This window comes from Phoenix dactylifera, chromosome 5, assembly GCF_051530095.1.
Source record: "Phoenix dactylifera cultivar Ajwa chromosome 5, Ajwa_hap1_PhDact_Kaust_v1.1, whole genome shotgun sequence".
Taxonomy (NCBI): Eukaryota; Viridiplantae; Streptophyta; class Magnoliopsida; order Arecales; family Arecaceae; genus Phoenix; species Phoenix dactylifera.
In genome coordinates this window covers 34,493,849-34,516,645 of record NC_143194.1, presented here as the reverse complement: position 1 = coordinate 34,516,645, position 22,797 = coordinate 34,493,849, and the positions used below count along the sequence as shown (strand labels likewise).

General features: G+C 37.4%; 2 protein-coding genes across 2 annotated transcripts; one reads left to right on the top strand and one right to left on the bottom strand.

Annotated features, from left to right (window-relative positions):
* Positions 1-802: 802 nt before the first annotated feature.
* Positions 803-17,108, top strand: PP5.2 (protein phosphatase 5.2). The gene is made up of 13 exons (XM_008793771.5): positions 803-1,143; positions 3,188-3,332; positions 4,315-4,484; positions 4,564-4,635; positions 5,573-5,723; positions 6,697-6,805; positions 6,910-7,027; positions 9,404-9,551; positions 10,886-11,134; positions 11,894-12,019; positions 12,108-12,208; positions 16,065-16,139; positions 16,680-17,108. The coding sequence occupies exons 2-13, from the start codon at positions 3,251-3,253 to the stop codon at positions 16,737-16,739; spliced, it is 1,461 nt and encodes a 486-aa protein (XP_008791993.1). The 5' UTR covers positions 803-1,143; positions 3,188-3,250; the 3' UTR covers positions 16,740-17,108.
* Positions 17,109-17,373: 265 nt separating this feature from the next.
* LOC103708701 (protein VERNALIZATION 3-like) lies at positions 17,374-19,201 on the bottom strand. The gene is made up of 4 exons (XM_008793761.5): positions 18,951-19,201; positions 18,741-18,802; positions 18,552-18,592; positions 17,374-17,740 (listed from the first exon to the last, which is right to left on the bottom strand). Exons 1-4 carry the CDS (start codon positions 19,140-19,142, stop codon positions 17,514-17,516), a joined length of 522 nt encoding a protein of 173 aa, XP_008791983.1. The 5' UTR covers positions 19,143-19,201; the 3' UTR covers positions 17,374-17,513.
* Between the last annotated feature and the right edge of the window lie 3,596 nt (positions 19,202-22,797).

Here is a 22,797-nt window from a genome sequence, read left to right as displayed (position 1 = left end):
ATAAATATTATTATTATATATCAATAATTATTTTATAGTTTTGAATTATAGGTTGATATCCAATACGATAGGTTGTATTTTAACCATAAGAATGAAATATGATCAAAATTGTTACTCTAGATTATGTAAATGAAAGTCTTAATTAATCTCAAGCTCTTATTTGATCTTTTAAACAAGTTGTTTGTGTACATCTTGAGTTTGGCTTGAAATTAAATACCTAGCTCTAACTTGACTCGATTATTAAACATGTCTGACTAAGGCTAGGTCTAATTTAGCTAATGTTAGACCCATATACATCAACTCCTATATAAAGCAAAGTATGATGGTTCAATTTTGCATGATGTTAACCATGATTTTGGTCCTTGTCATTCAGCAAAAAAATATCAGGTTTGGGCCTAACCCATCTCTCAAGTTTATTAAAAAAATATCTTTCTATATATACACTATATTATCCAATACTTCATTTTATATTCCATTTATCAGATTTTGTAGCTAGAATTTTTTTAGTTTTTTATTGATAAATATTTAAGAAAATATGATTACCATGCTGTTATTTATTTCACTATCTTTAAACTCTCTATCACCCCAAACTAGTAGGAATTTATTTTTGAGGAAAAAAAATACTCTATCCATCCATTTCTAATCCCTAATTTTTAGCGTATTGAACTTCTCTAAAATTTAATTTTTTAATATAATTTATATATTTTATCATTTTCATCCTTATTTTTTTGAACGTTTTTCGGATTGCACGTATCGGTTACCATTATACGTATATATAAACTCCGTTTCTTAAACATCCTCCATTGCCCGGTTTGGGGGCGGAGTGCGGGTCCGCTGTGTGCCGTCGGATCTTTTTAGATCCAGTCAAGCGGCGACTTGTAAATGTGAGGCAAAGATCGACGCGACCCGCACCACAATTCTTCTGGTTCTCAATCTCCGTGCACCACTCCCTATTCCCCTCTGTCCCCGGAACCCTAAACCCTAAGAATTCCGCTCCACGGTGGTCTCGTCCTCGCCGAAACCCTCGATCCTTCTGGCAAACCAGAAGAACCCTAGACTCCTCTACATCGAAAAATCGTATTGGCGCGCATTCTTTACAGTGCGGGCTAGCTGCCACCGCTGAAGCCCGCACGACTCTGAGAGGTTAATCTTTTTCTCTTCTCCCGCCGCGTGTTTTAGATAAAGGATTGAAACCCTAGATCCTACTTTCTTTGATCGTTTTTCTCGTGTTTCCAATTCTAGCCAATGTTTGATCTTTATTATGTCATGTTTCACTGGGATTTTAGCGCTTACCGAGGTTAGAATTTGTGATCGTAAGGTTCTTGATACCTGTTTCTTTTGGCTTCTTGAGATGTCTGGAGAGAAGGTTAAAAAAAGGAGGGAAGTTGGTGTGCATCTTCATCTTCAATTGATTGAGTTTGTTTTCTTGATTACTGAAGTAACCTTACAATCTGATGTTGAGTAAGCGTCCTCTTTGAGTAAACTTGGTGTGTTCTTACTAGTAATTATCTGATTCTCAATAAGTTGCAGCTTTTTCCTGTTCCCATTGCCTCTCGATGAAATGCTTTATTCCAAGAATAATTAAACAATGCCATCTATTAAGAATCCCTTATATTCCAGTATGCATTTCGACAGCAATGTAATACCATGAATATACAACACCATCTTTTATACTCACCAGCGATCAACACCAGCAGGATCAACTTAAAAAAGTTCGAAGCTTTTATCCTCAACCATAAAAGTGATTCTTTTTCAGAAATTAATGTCAGGTGCTTTGCATGATTATCAAGCCAGCAATATCTAAAATCTTGATACAAGGAATCAGGGACCTTAATCCAGGTCCTCTTTTTTTTTTCTTTCAATTTTTCATCTTCTAGGTATTTATTGTATGCATTAATAGCTACCAAGAGGCAATTAAGGCTAACATTGAGGAACGTGTCTGAAAAAATTTTGAAATTGTTTGCACCATTCAAGCCTTAGCACGGTTGGCCTCAAATTGTTGTAATAAAACTTGCTGGGTAATTGATGAAGAAGCTGTGTCAATCTAATGTTATTTCTTTGGTGCTCAAACAGCTCTAAGATATAAATCTTTTTGATGCATAGCAAGTTTAATGTTTGGTGTCTAAAGGGCAAAACCTAGGATAATCAACTGCTCCAGGATCATGCTCATGCCCTTACACTGCATCTCATATCGAGTAACTTATTACTGCTGTTGTTGTTAGTGTTATCTGAGTTCTTATAGCATTTATCTGGAATGCAGAAATCAAAATAGCATCTCCCTATAAGTTTATAGTATTCTACATTATTGTAGACGAACACTTCCTAGCCTTTCAAAGCCTAATTTTTTTTGAGCTCTCTGTTTCTATGTCTTTCCCAATTCAGCACTGCCAGTAGCTAACCTCTATTATTTGAGCATTCTTTTTTTTTTTGTGTGTTTGTGTGTGTGTGTGTGTGTTTGTGTGTGTGCATGCGCACGCATGCATGCTGAATGCTACTTATTTTTGTGCAGTGCTAATTTCTTTTGCTTTTTGATCGTTTTCTTTCTTTTTCCATTGCCCAGCTGTAATATCTATCCACCAGTACTTTTGCTTCTGTTTGTAGTATTAACCAAGCCCATGATCGGTCGCATTAGCCTTTTGCCTTGCTTTACTGGATTATATAAAATGGCTAATACCAACCCACTTCTTAATTATATTTTCTACTCACAGTCAATACTCCAAGTATCAAGATGAGTTATTCTCAGTTTCGTGGCACATATTATGTCCATTGAGGTGTTGGAATTGTTGCTGGACAGGCTGCTTTCATCTTGTCACCTACCAAACCCTTGCTTATTGCTATTAGTTCTTGATCCTTCAATACTTGTAGTCATTCTAGGGATTGCTTTTAGCATTTTCATATCTGGAACATAATTAGCTGGAAATAAGTAAAGCGACGAGCTTCCTGACCCTGCTATTTAGTGTTATCTTCCTATGGGTTTGAGCATATCAAGATTAACAATGGCTTTGATAATCTTCAATATGATTTTTATGTGGGCTGTTCTGTCTCCTAGGATTATAAATATCCTTCTTCATTGCGTGCTTCTATGTTAAATAATTTACATTTACTTGTGCCTTTTTCCTGCTGTAAGTGTACTTGTTTTTTTTCCTGATTTAGCTCATTAAATGTGATCCCCAATATATTCTAACAGGTGAAGTTGTCTATGAAACTTGTTATTTGATATATTGAAGTCTTAGAAGAAGCATAATTCCAGATGACCAGTATGGTTGAAAATGCAAATCCAAATATTGAACGAGCAGAAGAAATCAAGCTCTTAGCTAACGACGCATTCAAAGGTAATTGTGAGTACTGATGTTGTTGTCATATTATGGGCTTTGTAATGGAGGTTTGGATTTTAGATATCATCAGAGATACATCATTTTCCTGGCAATATCATGAGCATCTTCTAAACTTTGAGCTGTAAATGTGTGCGTGTATGTGTGCAGGTGAGTGGGTGGGTGTTGTGCATGCTTGTGTTGTTTGTGTGCACGATATGTGTGCTTTCTAGTTGTGAGCACTTTTTATCTGGTCTCTATGCTCTAACACTCTAATTGCTAGATTATTTTGCCAATGCATCTCTCCATGTATGTTGGGGGCAAAGATGTGTATCAAACCTTTAGATAAGGTCTACTTTAATATCATTCGTTTGACTATACTCAACTATGTGATTATGTAAAATAATTTAATAAATTGTAATATGGGGTTATTAAGGGTGAGCATTGGCGGAATGGCAATGTTGCTTCATTGTGACCTAGGTATCACGAGTTGGAACCATGGAAACAACTTCTTTGCATGCGGGGATAAGACTGGATACATCCGACCCTCCTAAGACCCCACAATGGTGGGACTCTGTGTACTAGACTGCCTTGGGTATGGGGACATTAATTCGATTATAAATGTTCTAGAATATAAATTGACCATGTTTATGATGTTTTGCAGACATCATTCATTGAGGTAAAACTTTTAGGCCTTTAGCTGGTGGTAATTAAGTGGAAATAAAAAGTTCTTGGTATTAATAAAATATATCAAGATTGAGGGTTGTTGTAATAGTGAAGTAGGGAGCAGTGCATGGAGAAGATCGATGCATGAAGAGGAAAGAAAAACATATATTTTACTAGAGAGTTGTCTTTATTTGTTGCTATCTACATATAATTCTGGATATTGGAAACATCAACATATCCTGTGCATCTTTTTTTTTGGTGTGATAATTGAAAGGTGTTTTACCAGCAATCCCAGCATTATTACCTTATGATCTATCTCCCTTGTTCCTTCATTCAGCCAACAAGTTCTCCCAAGCCATAGAGTTGTATAGTCAAGCTATCGAATTAAATGGTCTCAATGCGGTATATTGGGCAAATCGTGCATTTGCACACACCAAACGTGAGGAATATGGTAGCGCTATCCAGGATGCAACAAAAGCAATTGAGCTTGATCCTAAATATTCAAAGGTAAGGAAATCATAAAGTTCTATATTTTATATACTTATGTATGGACTCTCAAATGGGTAACTTGAAAATTTATTGACAGGGTTATTATAGACGGGGTGCAGCATATCTCGCCATGGGGAAGTTCAAGGAAGCTTTGAAAGATTTTCAACAGGCATGTTTAAGCCTGATTCATTTCATTATAGGATGAATCTGATAACCTTATATGCTTGATGTTTAGAAGTATGGATGGATAGACAAACACACACACATGCAGAACAGACATCTAAGCAATTAAAAATGTTTGGTTTTTTCCACATTGTTCCTATATTGTAGTCTCTGACCTATATTTAAGCTGTCAAATGGACATCTCGTGATGTTGTGTATGCATGAGACTGAAGGTCATTCAATTCACATGTTTGAATAAATCCAGGCCAAGTTCAGAAAATTAATGGTTAGAGAAAAAAAGATTGATGAATGCTCCAATCTTAGCTGGACTGCATATGCTATAAATGTATCTAATGTACTGACAGAAGTGGTCCTTAAATATCCAGTTTGCCTATGCAGAGATATTGGAATTGATTGATGGGGCACTAAAATATCATCTCAAGTAGGTTGCAGTGAGTAGTACATAATTTTAAGTGACAAGAAGTGCAAATTACCTTTTTCCTCTCTCATTTCCCCCTTACCGATCTTATTTATTCTTGTGAATGTGCCAACAAAGGATTCCTATGATTTTTTACGGATTTTGTAATTTAAATAACATTGGAAGTTGGCATATTAGTAACTATACATGCCAATTTCATGTGTTTGTCTTTCATATCTGTTTATTGGTTAAGCTTAGAATCTTCTACTGTTGAAGATCAAGTTTATGTAATTAACTCAGCTATATCCTTAATTGCCCATATGCAACCTCTTGACCGCACATTATCCAGAAGCATCATTATATGTGACACGACTTTTGATTTCTTATGCTAATAAATGCTTGGTCATTTTATGCTATATAAATTTAGATCGTCATTTCTTATTTTTTTAATTGTACAAAGATTTGTATTTCTTCATTTTATTGAATGTACTAGAAGCATTTTTCTTAACATTTCTAGTTGTCTTAGGTGAAAAAAATTTGTCCAAGTGATCCGGATGCTTCAAAGAAGTTGAAAGAATGTGAAAAGGCTGTCCAGAAGCTTCGATTTGAAGAAGCAATTGCTGTCCATGAGTCCGCGAGACGCTCTGTTGCAGAATCTATAGATTTTCGTTGTATAGGTATTATCTGTACTAATCATGTTGTTGTCAGATGCCTGCCTGGCTTTTATATACGAATTTTTGGCTTTGCATATTCCTGCTTACATTCCCTTTCTGTTTTTACATGCCTTTGTTGGAAACCTGTCCACCACTTTTTTTTTTCTCTTTTATAGCGGAAAAATAGGTAAATTATATATGAAATTTTGGAATACTTTGTTTTTAAACTAATATAAATATTCTCAGTTGAAATAGCCTTTTGGAATAGATTCTTTTTAGGAAAAAATCCTTTGTTTGAATGTTTGTAATTTAATCCATAAAAAAGGGCCTTTGGCCTCACTGCTGTGCAGTGAAATCCTTAGACAATACAAATTTGTTTCTTGTTAGAACAGAGTCCAAGATAGTCTTTGCGATTTGATATATCTTTCTCCATCGGCCATAATAAAATTTGGATGGTAAGATGGTGCATTTTGGTATTTATATTACTGCGATCGTAAAGGATGGGAGGCGTTGTGTTAGGAGTGTTTGAAGAAACTTCAAGCAATTGTTTGTGCCTACGCATTTGAGAATTTATATTCCTGGAGAAATCTTATGGGTAAGCTTAGGTAGGCTTATTAGATATACGGCAGGTCTAACATATTGTCATTTTTTTTTGCCAAACTTGTCAATTTGTACTTTTTGATGGAAGAAACTCTAGGTGTTTTGTTAGTTTTATATGGTGCTATCCTTTTGTACTTATCTTGCACAGGCTTGCGTGCTTGTGTGTGGATATGTGTGCTTGTATCGGTATGCATGTCTCTCAGTCAGTTTATTGTTGAAATTGTGTGTTGATTAAGAACTGTGCAGCAGTAGGCACCATAAAACATAATAATCTCTTGCCCAAAATAGTAATAAATGATAACATCAACCTAAAAGCAGTTTTAAAATGGATAATATCTTTTTTAAAGTCATTCTGACATGCTTTCACATGATGTATGGAAATGTTATCTATTAACAGATGTGGAGCCACACTATACTGGAGCAAGAATAGAGGGCGAAGTGGTAACTTTGGATTTTGTGAAGAAGATGATGGAAGATTTTAGGAACCAGAAATGCTTACACAAAAGGTTCTTGCTCATAGTAATAGTACTTATGTACTAAGCTATCAATTTCTTTTCCTTCCATTCTTTAGTTCTTCTATTTAAATCAATTAATTGCATCTATTGTTTAGGTATGCATATCAGATTGTCTTACAAGCCAGGGAGATGTTGGGGGCTATGCCGGCTCTTGTTGATATCACTGTTCCAGATGGTCATCATTTCACAGTTTGTGGTGATGTGCATGGCCAGGTAGCTATGTAACATTTCTCCATTTTAAACAGTTCAACTCAGCCATTTTATTATCTTTTTTTTTTTGGTGAGAAAGGGAAGGAGATCGACCTGTACTATAATAGCCATACCTAAATACTTGGGAATGCACCAGCTAAGGCTGCAACCCACAACCTTTGGTTGCTAAACAAAGGAATGTGACCACCGGGACAAGCTGCCATTCACCAGCTATTTTATGTTCTTATCTGAACAATTTTGGTTCCTTTTATTTGGAAAATCATGCTACTCCATGTAATATGTTGAGCCCTCTTTTCCTCCCCCCGCCCCCAATCAGATTGTTCCAGTATTTCCATTCATGCTTTATGGAGGTATTTGTATTATCAGATATCAGCATTTGTGCCTTTTAAGTAAAAAAAGGGAAAAAATCACTTGCATTCAGAACGGAACAACTACTAATCTGCGAATCTTGAGCTTTTTGCTGTTGTACTCACTTGAGCCCACTGATAGCACATTGGGCTCCAATTATTTGGCTTCTTGTTTCCATCATCAAACCAGATATATTGAATCTTCGAATGCCATAGGCCATACTTTTTCTTTTCTCCAAACACTCAGGTCTGAAATTATCTGTTTAAGCACCTGTAGTTTAAGCATGTTCCTTTTTAATTTTGAGGAGGAGATTATGTTCATACATTTGGACTAGAATATGGGATTAAAACTATGGGAAACTCCAATTGTGAAAAGCACTATTGACTATACCAGTGAATTCCCAAGGATCTTAACTGATGACTTTGAGTTTTAGATCCTAAGTATCTCGTGTAATAGTTGTTGCATTTTTATGAATGCAAGGATGTCCAGTTACTCCAGCGCAGATTAACACATTCTTTACTAGATAGATCACTCACCAACTATTGTAGCTTTGTTGGGGATAACCTTGTAGCATGGAAGATTAAGGAGAGCCTCGTCAGAGGATTTCGTGCAGAAGCTGAATATTGGGTTCTTTCAGATAATTGAATTAGCCTGGTCAAAAGAACTGCTCGTCGAGATGGATTTCACTAGCAAAGGTTCTAGGAATTTGTATTATGATGATAAAGGGGGTATGACACAGCCTTCCATTTTGTGTCATAAAAGTATTAAGCGTGTCAAATCAGGTGGCCATTTTATTTATGAAAAGTTGAGGTTAAGATAGTTGTTCATTTGCCAAACAAAGGAACAAGTCGCTGACATGTTCATTGATACTCCTGGGAAGGCAAGTCTACTTTTGTCATAGTATATACCACTTTACATGCTCCTGCTTGAAAGGTTACCTTAAATTTGTTGATTTCGATCTTTTCTTTATTAAGTATGAAGTAAACGGTCATAAATGCTGCAAGGCATTTGATCAACAAAGCTGCCATGTTGAAAGCCAAGATATGATCACATTCAGATCCCCAAGTCCCTGTATCAAACTATATCCACACGGACCATTTGGTCAACATTTGTTAGCCTAGTTCTCTGCCAAATTTTTAACTCGTTTTATCATGTTTCTTCATTTTGAGAGTTTTCTTAGGTTGATTTATATGCAACTTTGCTGCTGATTGTTATTGTTATTTAATAGTTTCAAACCTAACTTGTAGTACCAACTTATCACATTTCACTATCTGTTGTAGGCTGACCTTTCTAGGGGCATGGTTGCCAGTTTATAATTAGGAGTGTAGCTTTATTAAGTGGTCATGATAGACTGCTCAATTTCTTCATGTTCCCGCTTATGTGACCTTACCTATAGTCTCATACTCTCATTATATTTTGTCAGTTGATAGCAAGGGGGCAATGCTCTAGCTTAAATAATAAAAGGAGGGGCATTCAGGTTGCTCACTAAGTCTGCATGCCTTTCCTCTTATATCTTCATGCTAACTTAATGCTCTCCTCTCTTTTTTTTTAATTGTTATCTCGAATCCTTCACTTATTTTCTTCTCCCTAATCCTTGAGATGCATCACAACATATGCTTGCAATGCAATAAATCAGTTCTGATCATCTCACTGGTTGATTTTGTTGAAAGGCATTGCCACTAAGGCATTCAGACGTGGTTTCAGGAATGGGTATAGGACTCTATAAGCCTGGACACATCCTTTTCCAGGTAGATGCTTCAGCAGCATTGGAGCTAGAGGCATCACCTTTGATCCTTGAGTAGCCTGCACCTATTCAATGATCACTGGACAAAATAATTTGTCTGTATCGTAGCCTCAATTTCTATGGCGAACCTCAAGTTGTGCGCCTGAGTCTTTGTGGATCTCTTCCATTTGCGTAGCTGACTTGACAGTCTTATACTATCAAGAACTTTGCTTGTTTCTTTTATTGTTCGATTTGCAATATTATGCTTGTTTCAAACATCTAAAGTTCTCTATTCTAAATGTTTGCAGTATTTTGATCTCCTAAATATTTTTGAGCTCAATGGACTTCCCTCGGAGGAAAACCCTTACCTTTTCAATGGGGACTTTGTGGACAGAGGATCATTCTCTGTTGAAGTTATTCTCACACTGTTTGCATTCAAGTGCATGTGTCCCACAGGTATTCCTTTCTGTTTTATTAAACAGTTTGTCTTGTTTTTGGTTTTCATGATATGACCCGTACCTGCGAGAATTTTAAGTGCTATTTTATGCAAAAGAAGGTTAGACGGTCATAACGTGCATTCGAATGCAGAAGTTTAAGAAACCAGTGCAGTTGAAGATTACATGCTGATGCTACAAAAGAGTTTTTACATATTGACATGCAAATACTGCATCGTTCTGTTCCTGTTCTATCTGTTGCGTTCCTTATCATATAGTTTGTCTAGATTGTGACCACTTCTTTTCCCACTGGCAATCAGCAGACTGATGAAAAATCATTAGGATGGTGGCTGAGATCTGATGTAAAATGGTTGATGCACAATAAGTATGTATAATTTTGGGTTTATGACTTGATTTAACTCATCGGAGGTTACTCCAAGTAGGCCTGAACTTTCATACCAAGGATTCATGTCCCAGCGTGTCCTGGTGCATCCTGCGGGTACCATACCTTTCCAACTTCGAGTAAGCTTAAGTGAGTTGCATGAACCAATAGCTGAAACAGAGATTCAAATATTGCAGAAACAAGGATTAAGCACCAGGATGTGCACGCTCTCTTGCCACCTTTTGTTCTAACTCCTCCCACTGAATTTTAAGCCTATTTCTATTAAGTGACTAGTTTTTTAAATTCTCAGGTGTGAAACTGGCTGTTCATAATAAAATTACTAAATTTATGAAGGTAGATATCTTGTATGTGTGTTGCATATATTTGAACACAGTTCTGTAAGTTATGTATACTTTTCATGTTTTTTTTCTTTGTAAAAATATGTTACTGTCTATATGTTATGAAACATGGTAGCATAATTTAGTGATTTTGTTTATGTTTTGGTGGTTGTTTGGACACTAGTTGTACTTGGGTAGTTAGATGCCACCGTAGACATAAACCTTTATGTTTAGGTTGCTTCTAATTCTAATACCTAGTTTGATTAGCGGCACTTAAAATTTGTTGTATCATAAAAATTTTATCCTTTTTTGACATTTATGAGATGCAAATTGCTACTGTTGTAAGTCAGTGTTGTTTTCCATAATATGTTTTCATTTCTGAGTCACCATTATGGTGCTGATATTTCTTTATTTAAGGTTATTAGCATCTGAAACTGTAATAGCATTGTTCTCATATGATAATTTTCTGCATCTTTGTTAATCTCCAAGGTTATCATCATTTTTTCTTAATTTGCTTCATGGTAGTTTGGCACTTAACTTTTATTAGATGTTGAACACAACGAGACATTTTTAGTTTCTATATGCAAGTTACCTTTATGGTTAGTCTTCATAATTGGCTTTTTGAAAATTTTACAGCTATGTATCTTTCGAGAGGAAACCATGAAAGTAAGAGTATGAACAAGATTTATGGTTTTGAGGGAGAGGTCAGGTCAAAGTTGAGTGAAACATTTGTTGAACTCTTCGCAGAAGTATTTTGTTGTTTACCTTTGGCTCATGTCATAAATGGCAAGATCTTTGTAGTTCATGGAGGATTATTTAGTGTTGATGGTGTGAAGCTCTCTGATATACGAGCAATTGATCGTTTCTGTGAGCCTCCTGAAGAAGGTATTTTGCAAGTATTTCTTGTTTAAAACATCCAATTCTTAATAATTAATGGGTGAAATACTTACAAGTCTGTACTTTCACTGTTTCATGCTTAACCGGTAAAAAGCTACTATTTTCTTGTTACTCGGTCTTTTTTACATGGTTCGAAAAAAATTCATGTATGTGGTGATTTTTCCACTATATTGTCATATATCAGGCCATTTTTTGGATTTTGTTCCTTTTATGCTCTCCCCTTTGCCTACCATGAAATTGATTTACTTGACAATTGCGTAACAAAAAATCTACAGTTCCTGTTTTTTGTGCTGAGACATACCATATTATTTTAAGACAGAGGTCCTTATGTCCGAAAATGATAATCTTTCAATAGCATGGCTATGTATTTAGCTTTTAGAAATCTTTGGTTGTATTTCGATATTAGACATCACAGTGACCGTAAGTGACAGTCCTTATTATCCACCTCATTTGTGTGGAATGCTTTGTATATGGCCATGCCAAATGCAAGCTTTCTCAAGTTTTCTGTCCACCACCACTTCACTCATCTAGTAGTAAATTGCCTCTAGTTGAGTTTAATTTGATGATACCAAGAAAGAAGATCATTCATGCTGCAATTATGCAGAGTTATGTATTTTGCTACACCACTTCCTTGATTTGACAATGTAGATTCAGCTTCCCTTTCTTAAAGACCTATATGTCATTTTGTATCTGTTAATCATGACTTTTGTTACCGTTTAATGACATTTATGGTGATTTCCTTATCAGGTATTATGTGTGAATTGCTTTGGAGCGACCCGCAGCCTCAACTAGGTAGAGGCCCCAGCAAGCGAGGTGTGGGTCTTTCCTTTGGTGCAGATGTGACAAAGAAATTCATAGAAGAAAATAATCTTGGTAAGTCGCCCTCCAATATTCTTAAAACATCTTTTGGCAGATCTTTTTGATAAACATCTTTTTTATATTCTTAAAACTCTTTTGGCAGATCTTGTTGTTCGATCCCATGAAGTTAAGGATGAGGGTTATGAGATCGAACATGACGGGAAGCTTATAACAGTATTTTCTGCTCCAAATTATTGTGATCAGGTGATTAGAATGTCATCCTTATGCTTACTTTATATCAGCTTCGGGTTTTTATTTGAGATAGATAGTCTGTTTCTAATGTAGGTCTTTAAGATTTCTCGTAATGTGTTAGAATCCTAAGATTTCATATATGAGGTCTTCCCGAAGATAGAAACAATTAGGTGTTGCTTAATTCTCCATAGACAGGAGGATTCTTGCTCATTGATTCTTTGACCTTTTTTTAGGAAAACACTCTTTTATGAAAGAAATGTACATTTTAAGCTGTCAAAGTTAATGGATCTTGGACTTAAGTTTACATCAATTTCCAATGTCTAATAGAAAGGTAGTCCTTTCTATGATTGTTCAAAACCTTAGTTACTGGCCTTGTCTCGACATTGTGGTAACCTTAGTTACGTGCCTTGCCCCAACATTATGGGTTTGAATCTCAAGTTGAAGCTATAAAATGTCAAGTTATTAGAAAGATTTGCAACCGGTTCTCAAAATGGCTGCTGAAAACCTAGCATATTTTGACAATTAAAAAGTTCTTTAGCAAATAGTCATGATTTAACAATTTCATCATGCATAAAGGTTTCAATCTTGATTGCGGCCTATCCCGTTCTGAGGCTGGGTCCTTATGATACCAGTGTGGTCCATGTTTGGTCCTAAACAACCATTGAAAACAAGAACATAGAGGGGGAAAAAATTAAAAATTGGTGTCCTGGAATGCCAGATCGCCCCAAGTGTCTTGATGCAATGATCTTGATCTAGATTGACCAGGGGTCTTAGATGCTTTAGGATTCGGTCTCTCTCTGGTCTGGTACAGTATTGTTAACATGGACTAGGTCCTTACTCCTTGATCATACATGTGCATATTGGTTGAATTTAATTATTCGAGCGTCATTCATCTCATGCCTTAGGGCAAGTCCTTATGAATCATTGTGAAGCATATGACTAAGAGGCTATATGAAGTGACATGTACATATTGTAGATAGAGACCTATTTGGGACATGCAACTTGGGCATTATTTATGCTGTATATTGTTTCATTTTTTAATGTGATTTTGAGTGGGGCTTAGGTATTTCTAGGTATGTTACAGTACACCATAAGCATTACGTGAACATTGTGACATAATGAGTTGTGAATCTGAACAAGCCATTTGTTGAGATGCTTTGAAATTGTGCATACTTGGAATAAGCATACTGAGGGCAGACCTTGACACAATGGTAAGGTTGCTCCATCTTGACCTAGATGTCACAAGTTCGAAACATGGAGACAGCCTCTCCTTGCGCGGATTAAGATTGGGTACATTTGACCCTCCCTAGACCCTGCAATAGGCAAGCATGTTGGATTAGAATTCAATATGGAGGGCCCAAGATAAATTCATACGTCTCGTTCTAATTTCAGTATAATTTTCTTTTTTTTTTATTGTCACCCTTCTAGAAAGATAATATATGAATTCTGCAAGTTATGTATTTCCCTTATACAAATGGATGAGCATGTTTTGACTAAATGTTTGTCTATGGTTACAATTTGCATAACTTAGAACAACCAGCAATTAGCTAACACTAGTGTAACTGCTAAGGGTTGATATTTCTAACCATTTTTTCCTATAAAGAGATGCCATTCTTGCCGATGAATTTTCTACCAATCCTCTTGAGGTAAGCTTGCATTTTTCAAATCCACATTTTTGAATTTTGATGGAAATCGAAGCCTCGGCATTTGTACTGCCGCTTAAAGTGCTTCTTTGCCACTCAAGTAACCTTCTTGCTTCCTTAGCAGACTTGGTTGGCTTTGGCACGCTGTTCATAGCCCATATTATTCTATAACTTTTTTAAGGAGGTAGGCACCAACGCATCTCCCCCACACCTGAAAAAAAAAACAAGAAAAAAAGGAAGAGAGAGAGAGAGAGAGAGAGAGAGAGAGAGAGAGAGAGAGAGAGAGCATGCATACACGCAGTCCCACAGAAGAGATTCTACATTGCATCAAATGTGCTGTATGAATTGATCACCTGATTTTGGTAATGCACCATCAATATGAAACATGCAAGAAGATGGGTGCTTCAGACTGACCAGTGGAGTTAGTTAATGCTGATTGGAGAAGCATTTAATTTGTCTCATTTATAGCAGACTCGAGTAACTAATGGTTATGATGGAGAGTAAACATGTTAGTTGTTAGAAATCAGACTAGTCTTAACTATTTCGATATTTTGAAAGATAAATTCTGTGTGTAATTTTTTGAAATTAACATATAATAGTGGATTAGCATTTTGGAAAGGAACAAGCAGTTCATTTCCAGTTCTTGCGTTTTCATTTCCAAAAAAAATAAAATGCAAAAATACGCAAATTGCATATTGTTGAATCTTTGAACAATATCCATTAGGAAGGGTTTCATTATGATATATACACTGCATAGAATTAAGATCCTAAATGAATCGAGAACCTCGTTCTCTCCCTGAAAATACACTTTCAGCAACCTGTTTGTCTTTCTCATTATCTTTGGCCAGTGTCCAATTAATTTTGTGTCCCTTATTTGATGCTAATCTTCAATTAGCCTCTTGCTTTCTTATCTTAGGGAAGTACATATTTGGAAACTAGGTTGGTAAGGTGTTCAGTAGAGTACTAAAGGGAATTAGGGTGCACTAGTGAGGACAGTGGTGAAGGAATGGATCTAACCATAAGGGATGATGATTAACAATTAAAGAACAAGAGGGGATGAAGCACTTCAAAATTAAAAGTAAATATTTTGATTGGACATACAATTTTGTTCTGTTTGGGGAAAGTTTTGTGGACCATAAGCTGAATAAAAACCGTAGGTTAGCATAATCTTAGTACTTATCCTTAGTGCTTTTGCTTAAAGAAAGAGTACAGAATTAGGAGTCAAGGCACCTTGAATTGAAAACTCAAGTTGCCGTGGCAGTATGTTATTTTATTTTATTTTATTTTTTTAAGAAAGCCATAGCAGGAAGGAAAAGTCATCATCCAACCAGAGTAAGAGGTTGGTTTGTTAGGTTTGGGTATTCAAGCTTGATGCTGAAAGAAACTCTGATATGGATATCATTTGAAAGAGTTCGTCATGGGGGTAAGACCCCCGGAAATTGGTAGAATTGGTACTGCCATGGCAGAAGGTTAAGCTTCTGGATAGAGAGGGATGAAAGAATATTGCTTGAAAAGTGGTGGAAGCTTTTGATATGCTGTGCAAGGACACATACGTCTCAGAAGTTTTTACCATATTGAAACCTCCATGAACTTGATGTTTGGATGGTGTTTTAAATCAAAAAAAAAAAAAAATTATGCTGTACATCGAACATCGCACCCTAAAACAATTCCATTGCATTAATTGTACTTCTCCATGCCTCTCCACAGTCCACTAAAACATTGTTTGCTAGAAATAAGCTTAACATGTTCTCTGATAGAGTGCTATGGATGAATTGATGCTTCCATGAACGTGTTAAAATGACCAGTTCTTGCTAAAGAAGCTTTCATGTGACAGTGAAAAACTGTTCTTCTGTTCTTAAAAAAATTCTTTTTATCGAACTTCCTAACATGCTTAAGACCAACAGCTGGCCAATGTAGTAGTTGCATTTTGCATCTTTTTGTGAGGGTATAATTGATTGTTGTTGTTTGTGTTCATGTCTTAGCTGGTCATCTTCTTTGAGGTTCTATGAATTAAATCATTCAGGAACTTCAGAAACGTCTATGATATCTCCACTTCTTGCAACAAGTGGGCTTCAATGAACTTTGGGTTTTACTACTTCTCTAATCTTTATTTTTGTAGTAATTTTTGTCTAAACTGTTGTCTGTGTTTTGACATCTTAACTTCCCTATCTTGTGACTAGTTATTTTTAATTTAGATATGAAGATCATTTTCTACCTTGATACAGATGGGCAACAAAGGTGCATTCATACGCTTCGCAGCCCCAGAACTGAAGCCAGATATTGTTTCTTTTTCAGCAGTGGTAGGTTTTAACTATATTCTGAAGGCTGTTTCTTTCAACTATAAATTACTAATGCTTGTTGCTTTATGGAGCCAAAAATTTCATTGTTCTATGCCCCTTCTTCGTGCACACTGAAACTATTTCTCTTCAATGCACACACACTGGTACAGTCATATGCAAGCACAGGTAAGTGTGGCTAAAAATTGACACCGTAGACCATGCAAGTTGCAGCACAGGACACATTCATATTTGCAAGTTACATCCAGGCCTTAAACCCTGTTGGGCGCATAGCCTCCATATCTGCCAAAAGGATTTTGTCTGTCGCTGTAGTATCACTGCATGGTCGCATTGCACATGAATTTTAACTCGTTTGAACTAACATGCAGCGTTTGTTTTGTGGCCCATAGCTGATTTTGGTCAGGTGGTGTTTTTACTGTTGTAGCTGTTCAAATGTTTTTCAAACATGTGCATCCGTGCAAGCTGTCTCAATTCTGCTCCTTTTTTTTCCTTTTGTCATATTGCTTACATGTATGCTGATGACCATTTTGTCAAAATTTGCAGCCGCACCCGGATGTGAAGCCAATGGCATATGCAAGCAATTTTCTCCGGTTATTCTCATAATTTATCAGGTGAATGCAACCCTAAAGGTATTCTGGTATTTTCTCACCCTTTTGAACATACACTGCATGTAAACAGCTATTGCAGAGGTCAGAAGCAGATCCCTGCCTTCTCCTTGGTAACTGATGTGCCATTGACAGATGTGATGATAATTCTGCCACACTCAGCCCCAGTAGGGCGTTTTTTTTCTTTGTTCTATGATGACTTTATTTTTCGACCGACAAGTCTAGTTCAAGGAGGTGCTCATTCATTTTGTTGGCAGTGTCATTTGCAATTATGTGTTTATTATGTGAAATTTGCCTTTCGATCCATCGCATCAGACAGCCAAGCTACTTGGCTTGATGGTTTATTGATTGTATATTTTCTGGAATCCATCTTGGATGTTGGTCTGCTAGATTCGCCTCAATTCAGCGTGCCTAATTTATGCTATTAGAGCATGCGTCAGCTAATCTTGTGAATTTTTTTTTGGGTGATTCTGGATATTTCGCCCTATTTCAGCTTATACTTTTTTCGCGGACAACTTTTATGTGCCGCCACAACCAAGTTTTGAATTACTCAGTTTTCATTTCTTTTTTCTTGAATTGGATTTTTTTTTTTTTTTTCCACTTCGATGCAGCATACTCCAGGTTCTGTTTGGGCCTTGACGCTTAAATAAGCAGCCAGATACACTAGCTCGGGATATTTATTTGATGTTTGCTTGATAGGTTGCATCCAATACATAGACGGCAGGATTTTTAGTTAACTAATCTATAACATGGCTCCATGACATCATTATTCTCATCTGAATCTTCTACCGCCGGAGCCAGATTCCCTCTGGCAATTATAGTAGACAGCAGCAACCGGTGGCCCCAGATAGTGTTCCCCTGCAAAGCTCCTGGTGTTGAAGTTTTGCCGCGTCGCGGGAGCAAACACACTTTCTCTGCCTAACTGTTGGAATAGAACGAACACAATCCGGTGGATCCCTGACACCGGTCTTGGGCTTTCATAACCTATGAGCTCCCGGCCTGATAAAATCGAAACACAGAGTCAATTTAGCAACAATTCATCGGCAGCTCTATGGTCGACAAAGATCGAGATTGGTGTTTGGTCTAGGTTGCTTTAGCCTTATCTAGATGTGAATTCTGGGCGCGGGTTTGGCACCAAGTTCTAATGCTAATTTGAGCGGACGTGGCTGGGTTGGAATTGGGTTCTGCTAGTGCTAGCTCATTAAGGGAGCAACAAAACTGAGCTTGGTTTTGGAATTATTTTTTAACCTGGAAATTAAACTCGATTAGCTTACCACTACTTCATTCTTAATCTCCAAGTGAGCCGAACCTGAGCCTTTTCATCTGGCACGGTAATCCCAAGTTGAGTTGAAATCAGTTGCTTGATTGAATCTTTCTTTATAGTTTGAGCTCAAACATGGTTCAAGCCTAAATCAACATTTTAATTGATTTCAAGAATAAATAAAATATATCAATTAAATTAGATCCTTTATCAAATAATATATCATAAAATAGATTATTTTATTTTCTCCCGGCGCCTAGTTCATGTTTCTTCTCGGATTTTCGAGTACAGGAACAGAAAATGAAACTGAAAGCAAAGGCAAAGGGGTACCGTAGATTAAAAACTGATCTCGAGCCGTGTTAGGCGATAGGGAAGAAGCTACCACCCAAACACACCATGTATGAGCATCACTCGAGCATCATATATTTTAGCGTAGTCTCGGTGGTTTTTCCGGAGTCATAAAAGAAAAACTCGTTCGCAGCCCTACTTTCTTTAAAACCAAAGATACGTCCTTAGCCCAAAAAAAACCAAAGAGCCGTACGTACTCACCGAAAGTGGAATCAGTTGTCCCGGGGATGTCCGTAACCATCCTATAAAACCATCAGCTCAGATTAGTTATAGTACCAGAGAATACTGCACGCGTGTGCATAGCCGTTGGGCTTCCCCACGTAATTTTACGTTCAAAGTAAGAACAGTTTGGGCGGCTCATCAGCCAGCATGTAAACGGTCGGAGCTCACCAGTGCAAGTGCTCTCTTGACGTCGGATTGCTTGGATTTGGGGCATCTGGATCCACCATTATCTTGCAACGAAGAAGTTCCAACACAACAACAGCATCAGCAACGACAACAAAAAGAATCATGAGAGAGCGAGCAAGCAAGCGAGAGAGAAATAACATGGTGTCTATATATGAAACATTTAGGTAGGATGGACGCATGGTAAGAACTTACAAGCGTGTAAAATACCCGGAGCTCGTCTCCTCCAACCTCGACCCTGGGTTTGTTAACGACGGCAGAGGGTTTTAGCTCGGCGCCGTTCAGCACCTGCCTGTTGTTGTAGAATATTTTCAGGGACACGGACTTGACGAACGGGTCCAGCACATCCCCCACTACGTGACCCAAAACCAAAGGATCCCCGGACATTGCAATATAGCCTTGGGATTTGGGAAGAGGATGAGGACGGAGGAGAGAGCATGGGGAAGCGGAGGAGATGAGTGGTGTTAATATAGAAGTCTGTCCAGTCGTCAGATTCTCGCCCTTTTGTCTCATGTTAATAAAAAGTAGAGGTCCTGCGGCCGGCAACTCATTTTCTTTTCCCTTCTTATGAAGTGAGAACTACTGTCGAGCCTCACTAACCTGCGGTTAGGAGGCAGCAGAGGTTTTTCGTACTTCTTAGACCTCCCTTCCTCCATGTCCAATTAAGGTCCTTGTCAATGAGACTAATCGAGGTCACTTCCAAACTTTCAGGTGTTTTGATGAATGTTCGATCTTCTTCTTCTTCTTCTTCGTTTTTTTTTTGTGAAAGAAAAACTTACGGTGTTGCATGCATTTTCAGTTTGAGTTGTATGTTAGAATAATTTCAAAATATGGGCTTACACTGATTGCGTATTTTTGTTTTATAAAATGGGTTAGACGTATGGCTCAGAATGGTACTATGATTAAGCCCAATATGATGTGTGATCATTTTGTTTTATGGGCTTTGGTGCACCTTGGATGTATAGGATTGAGTCCTATTTATTGTGGTACTTTTGGTATGTAGGCCAGGAAACCCAATTAGGGTTTTGGAGCCTTTAATGGGAAGGCTCCTCTATGTTTCCTATATATAGGCTAGGTCCCCCTCTCCTCTCCATATGGTTGATAGCTTGCCCCATTGACGGCTATCTTTTGTGAGGAGCAAGGAAGGGAAGATCCAGCCGCTATTATTCCAGGTGATTGAGGAACGTATTCAATATGTCTTCCGCAGGTATATCTCTTAAACTTGAATACGGTATTATTTGTGATTCTAAATCTTAGCATGTTATAATTTATTACTAACAATTGGTATCAGAGCCTCCATGCTAGGATTAGAATCCTTCGTATACAATTATTATTTTATCTGGATTTATGGATTTTATGCATTGCTGAATGGATCTTCTGCATAAATGGATCTTCCATTGATAATCAAGTATCTGGTTTGATTTTAATAATGATTTGAATGAAATATGATTGAATATAATTTTCGGATTAAAAAAAAAAAAAGGAAAAAAAAAAAAAAAAAAAAGGGAAAAGGTTCACTGTTCATCTTTTTCCTTTTTCCTTCCCGTAAGCTTCACTGTTCATCTTCCATGGAAGATGTTCTCAAAAAAAAAAAAAAAAAAAGGGGATGAAGGGGAGGCAAGGCCTCCCTGGACTCGCGTCCGGCGTCCCCGGGAGGCGGACGGCATGGTCCCGCGGCTGTGAAGCCGGGGGCGCGTCCCAAGCCACCCCACGGCCGGCCGCAGGCCGTGGGGGCCTCTCGGCGTCGGGGGGCTTTCTTTCGGCCACCCCACGGCCGGCCGCAGGCCGAGGGGCCTCGCGGCTTCGGGGGCCTTCTCCCGGCTACCCCACAGCCGGCCGCGCAGCGGCCCGGGGAGCCTCGCCGGCCGCTCGCAGTGGCAGGCGTGGGTGGCAGCCATGGGTGGCAGCCGCGGGCTGCCACCATGGGGCAGCCATGGGTAGCAGCCACGGGCTGCTTCCCAAACAAGGGAACAGCGGCGGCCAGGAAGAAGATAGGCCAAAAAAAAAAAAAAAAAAAAAAAAAAAAAAAAAAGGGTTTTAGGGTTTTTGCCCTTTGATTGGGCTTGGGCCTACTAAGCCCAACCTGAATGGGTCCATGGTTGCAGGTTGGGCTCTTTTATATAACCAACCCAATTTTATTTAATGGACCATAATGGGTTTTTAGACCTGGGGCTAAGAGTTAGTAACCTATTTAATTATTATTTAAATATTGAATAAGCTGAATCAAGGCCCTCATGCATATTAATTATTGAGGTGTTAAATTAATAAATTATTAAATTTTGGACATCTCTTGCTGCCATATATGTCTTTTGTAATTAACATTTTTTGTTTAATCAATCACATATGTTGTTTTTGATTATTTTTGTAGCATGTTTAATGGTTATGATTTTGTCACATAACTATCATTTTGTGATTGAAATTGTTGGGCATAAAGACTATCCTTATTTTCCTATTTGAGAATATTTTGAAATTGAAGTGGGTGGTAGCCGCCAAAGTGGCACACTCACTGATATTTATCTGATTTTCTCAAAAAAAAAAAAAAAAAAAAAAAAAAAAGGTAGCATTGCATTTTGCCAGATCATTGAATGCAATATCTTGCCCGAAGGTGTTATTGTGTATAATGATTTGGAAAAATGACATGAAGTGATTAATGGGATTACATTAGCCTAGAATCATTCTTCTGCCCAAAGGTGATGGTGTTTTTGACAGCTGATGTGATTTTGTTAATTGGCTTCATGATATGTCTTAAGAGGACCTTATAGCGTGTTGTATTGTTAGCCCAAAGGTGACTTTACAATGATGCACCAAGGCTCTTACCGTAATTAGACTTATATGTTTTTCAAGTTTGATTACGGACTATCTAATTAATAGCCCAAGTTGATTAGATAGATATGTTATCATCCATTGATTGCATGCATCACTTTTGGATGATATTAAATAAAATATGTTGTTTCCGCTTTTTTTTTTTTTTTTTTTTTTTTTTTTTTTTTTTTTTTTTTTTTTTTGAATGCCTGTTCCCTATCAAGCCAAATGTCTGTCGTTGAAACCTTGACTGGAAATAATATGTGAGATGGAAACGAGGCATAGAAATAGCACTGAGTTTTCTTGGGTTTAGATTTTGCTTTAGAGGAGCAGCACCGAGCTACGACCTCTCTAATGCACTAGTAATTTCAGCACCTCTTCACTAATCTGCAGATCCTCTCAAGTCATGAGCTAGGCTTCGGTTCAATTTTGATAGTCAAGTAATGGTTTAAGTTTTATGTAGGCAAACAGATAGATCCCAAGCTCATCTACTAGGTTTTATTGGGGAATTAAGAATGTGTCGATAAGCATTAGGCTTTTCTAGGCAGAAGTTAATGAGGGTTTTCAAGATAAAAAAAAAAAAAAAATAAATAAATAAATAAATGATGATGGGTTTCTGGAATCAAACAACAGTTGAACTGATATGGACAACAAATCGCCCGCTGATCACAGATCCATACTTAGCAGCAATGGATGGAGTGATGTGAGCAACAGACCAACTTGCTAATCAAAAATCTGCACTTAGTAGTAGACTGGTCACGGTTAGTAGACAATTAAGAGCTGAGTATTGAGACAGCATGTTTGTAGACAATTAAGAGATTGATTTGAGCATCGGAAAGGGACTATAAGGGGCTGCTTTAAGAGCAGACCGAGCTAGTATAATCAAATCTGAGCTAAGTCGGACCAGAAACCCTTATTCAAGCTGGTGGCTACTTCTGATAGTTGAGGTTATATGCATGTAGAACTTGAAGCAGATTTAGGCTGGTTGGGTGCAGAAAAGGGAAAAGAATAGAAAATATTCTGAAGAAAGAAGACTTGCTCCAGACTCCCCATCTTGGTCAAGCCTTTTACTGAAACAATAAAGCCCCTAAGTTGGTTCAAACTTGAAATTAATTTTTAAGGAATCGAAACATTAGAGAAAGTAATATGTGACCTTTTCATAACCAATACAAAGGTCAACTCATCTCAACATTTTTGTCGAGATTCATCCAACATCTTTAATATGTCCTGAAATCATGGC

Coding starts and splice junctions, on each gene's coding strand:
- LOC103708701 (XM_008793761.5), bottom strand. CDS start 19,142: ATGTCCGGGGATCCTTTGGTTTTGGGTCACGTAGTGGGGGATGTGCTG. Junction 18,803..18,950: donor TCCGGGTATTTTACACGCTT/GTAAGTTCTTAC, acceptor CTTCGTTGCAAG/ATAATGGTGGATCCAGATGC. Junction 18,593..18,740: donor TCAAGAGAGCACTTGCACTG/GTGAGCTCCGAC, acceptor ATGGTTTTATAG/GATGGTTACGGACATCCCCG.
- PP5.2 (XM_008793771.5), top strand. CDS start 3,251: ATGACCAGTATGGTTGAAAATGCAAATCCAAATATTGAACGAGCAGAA. Junction 6,806..6,909: donor CAGAAATGCTTACACAAAAG/GTTCTTGCTCAT, acceptor TCTATTGTTTAG/GTATGCATATCAGATTGTCT. Junction 12,209..16,064: donor CTCCAAATTATTGTGATCAG/GTGATTAGAATG, acceptor ACCTTGATACAG/ATGGGCAACAAAGGTGCATT.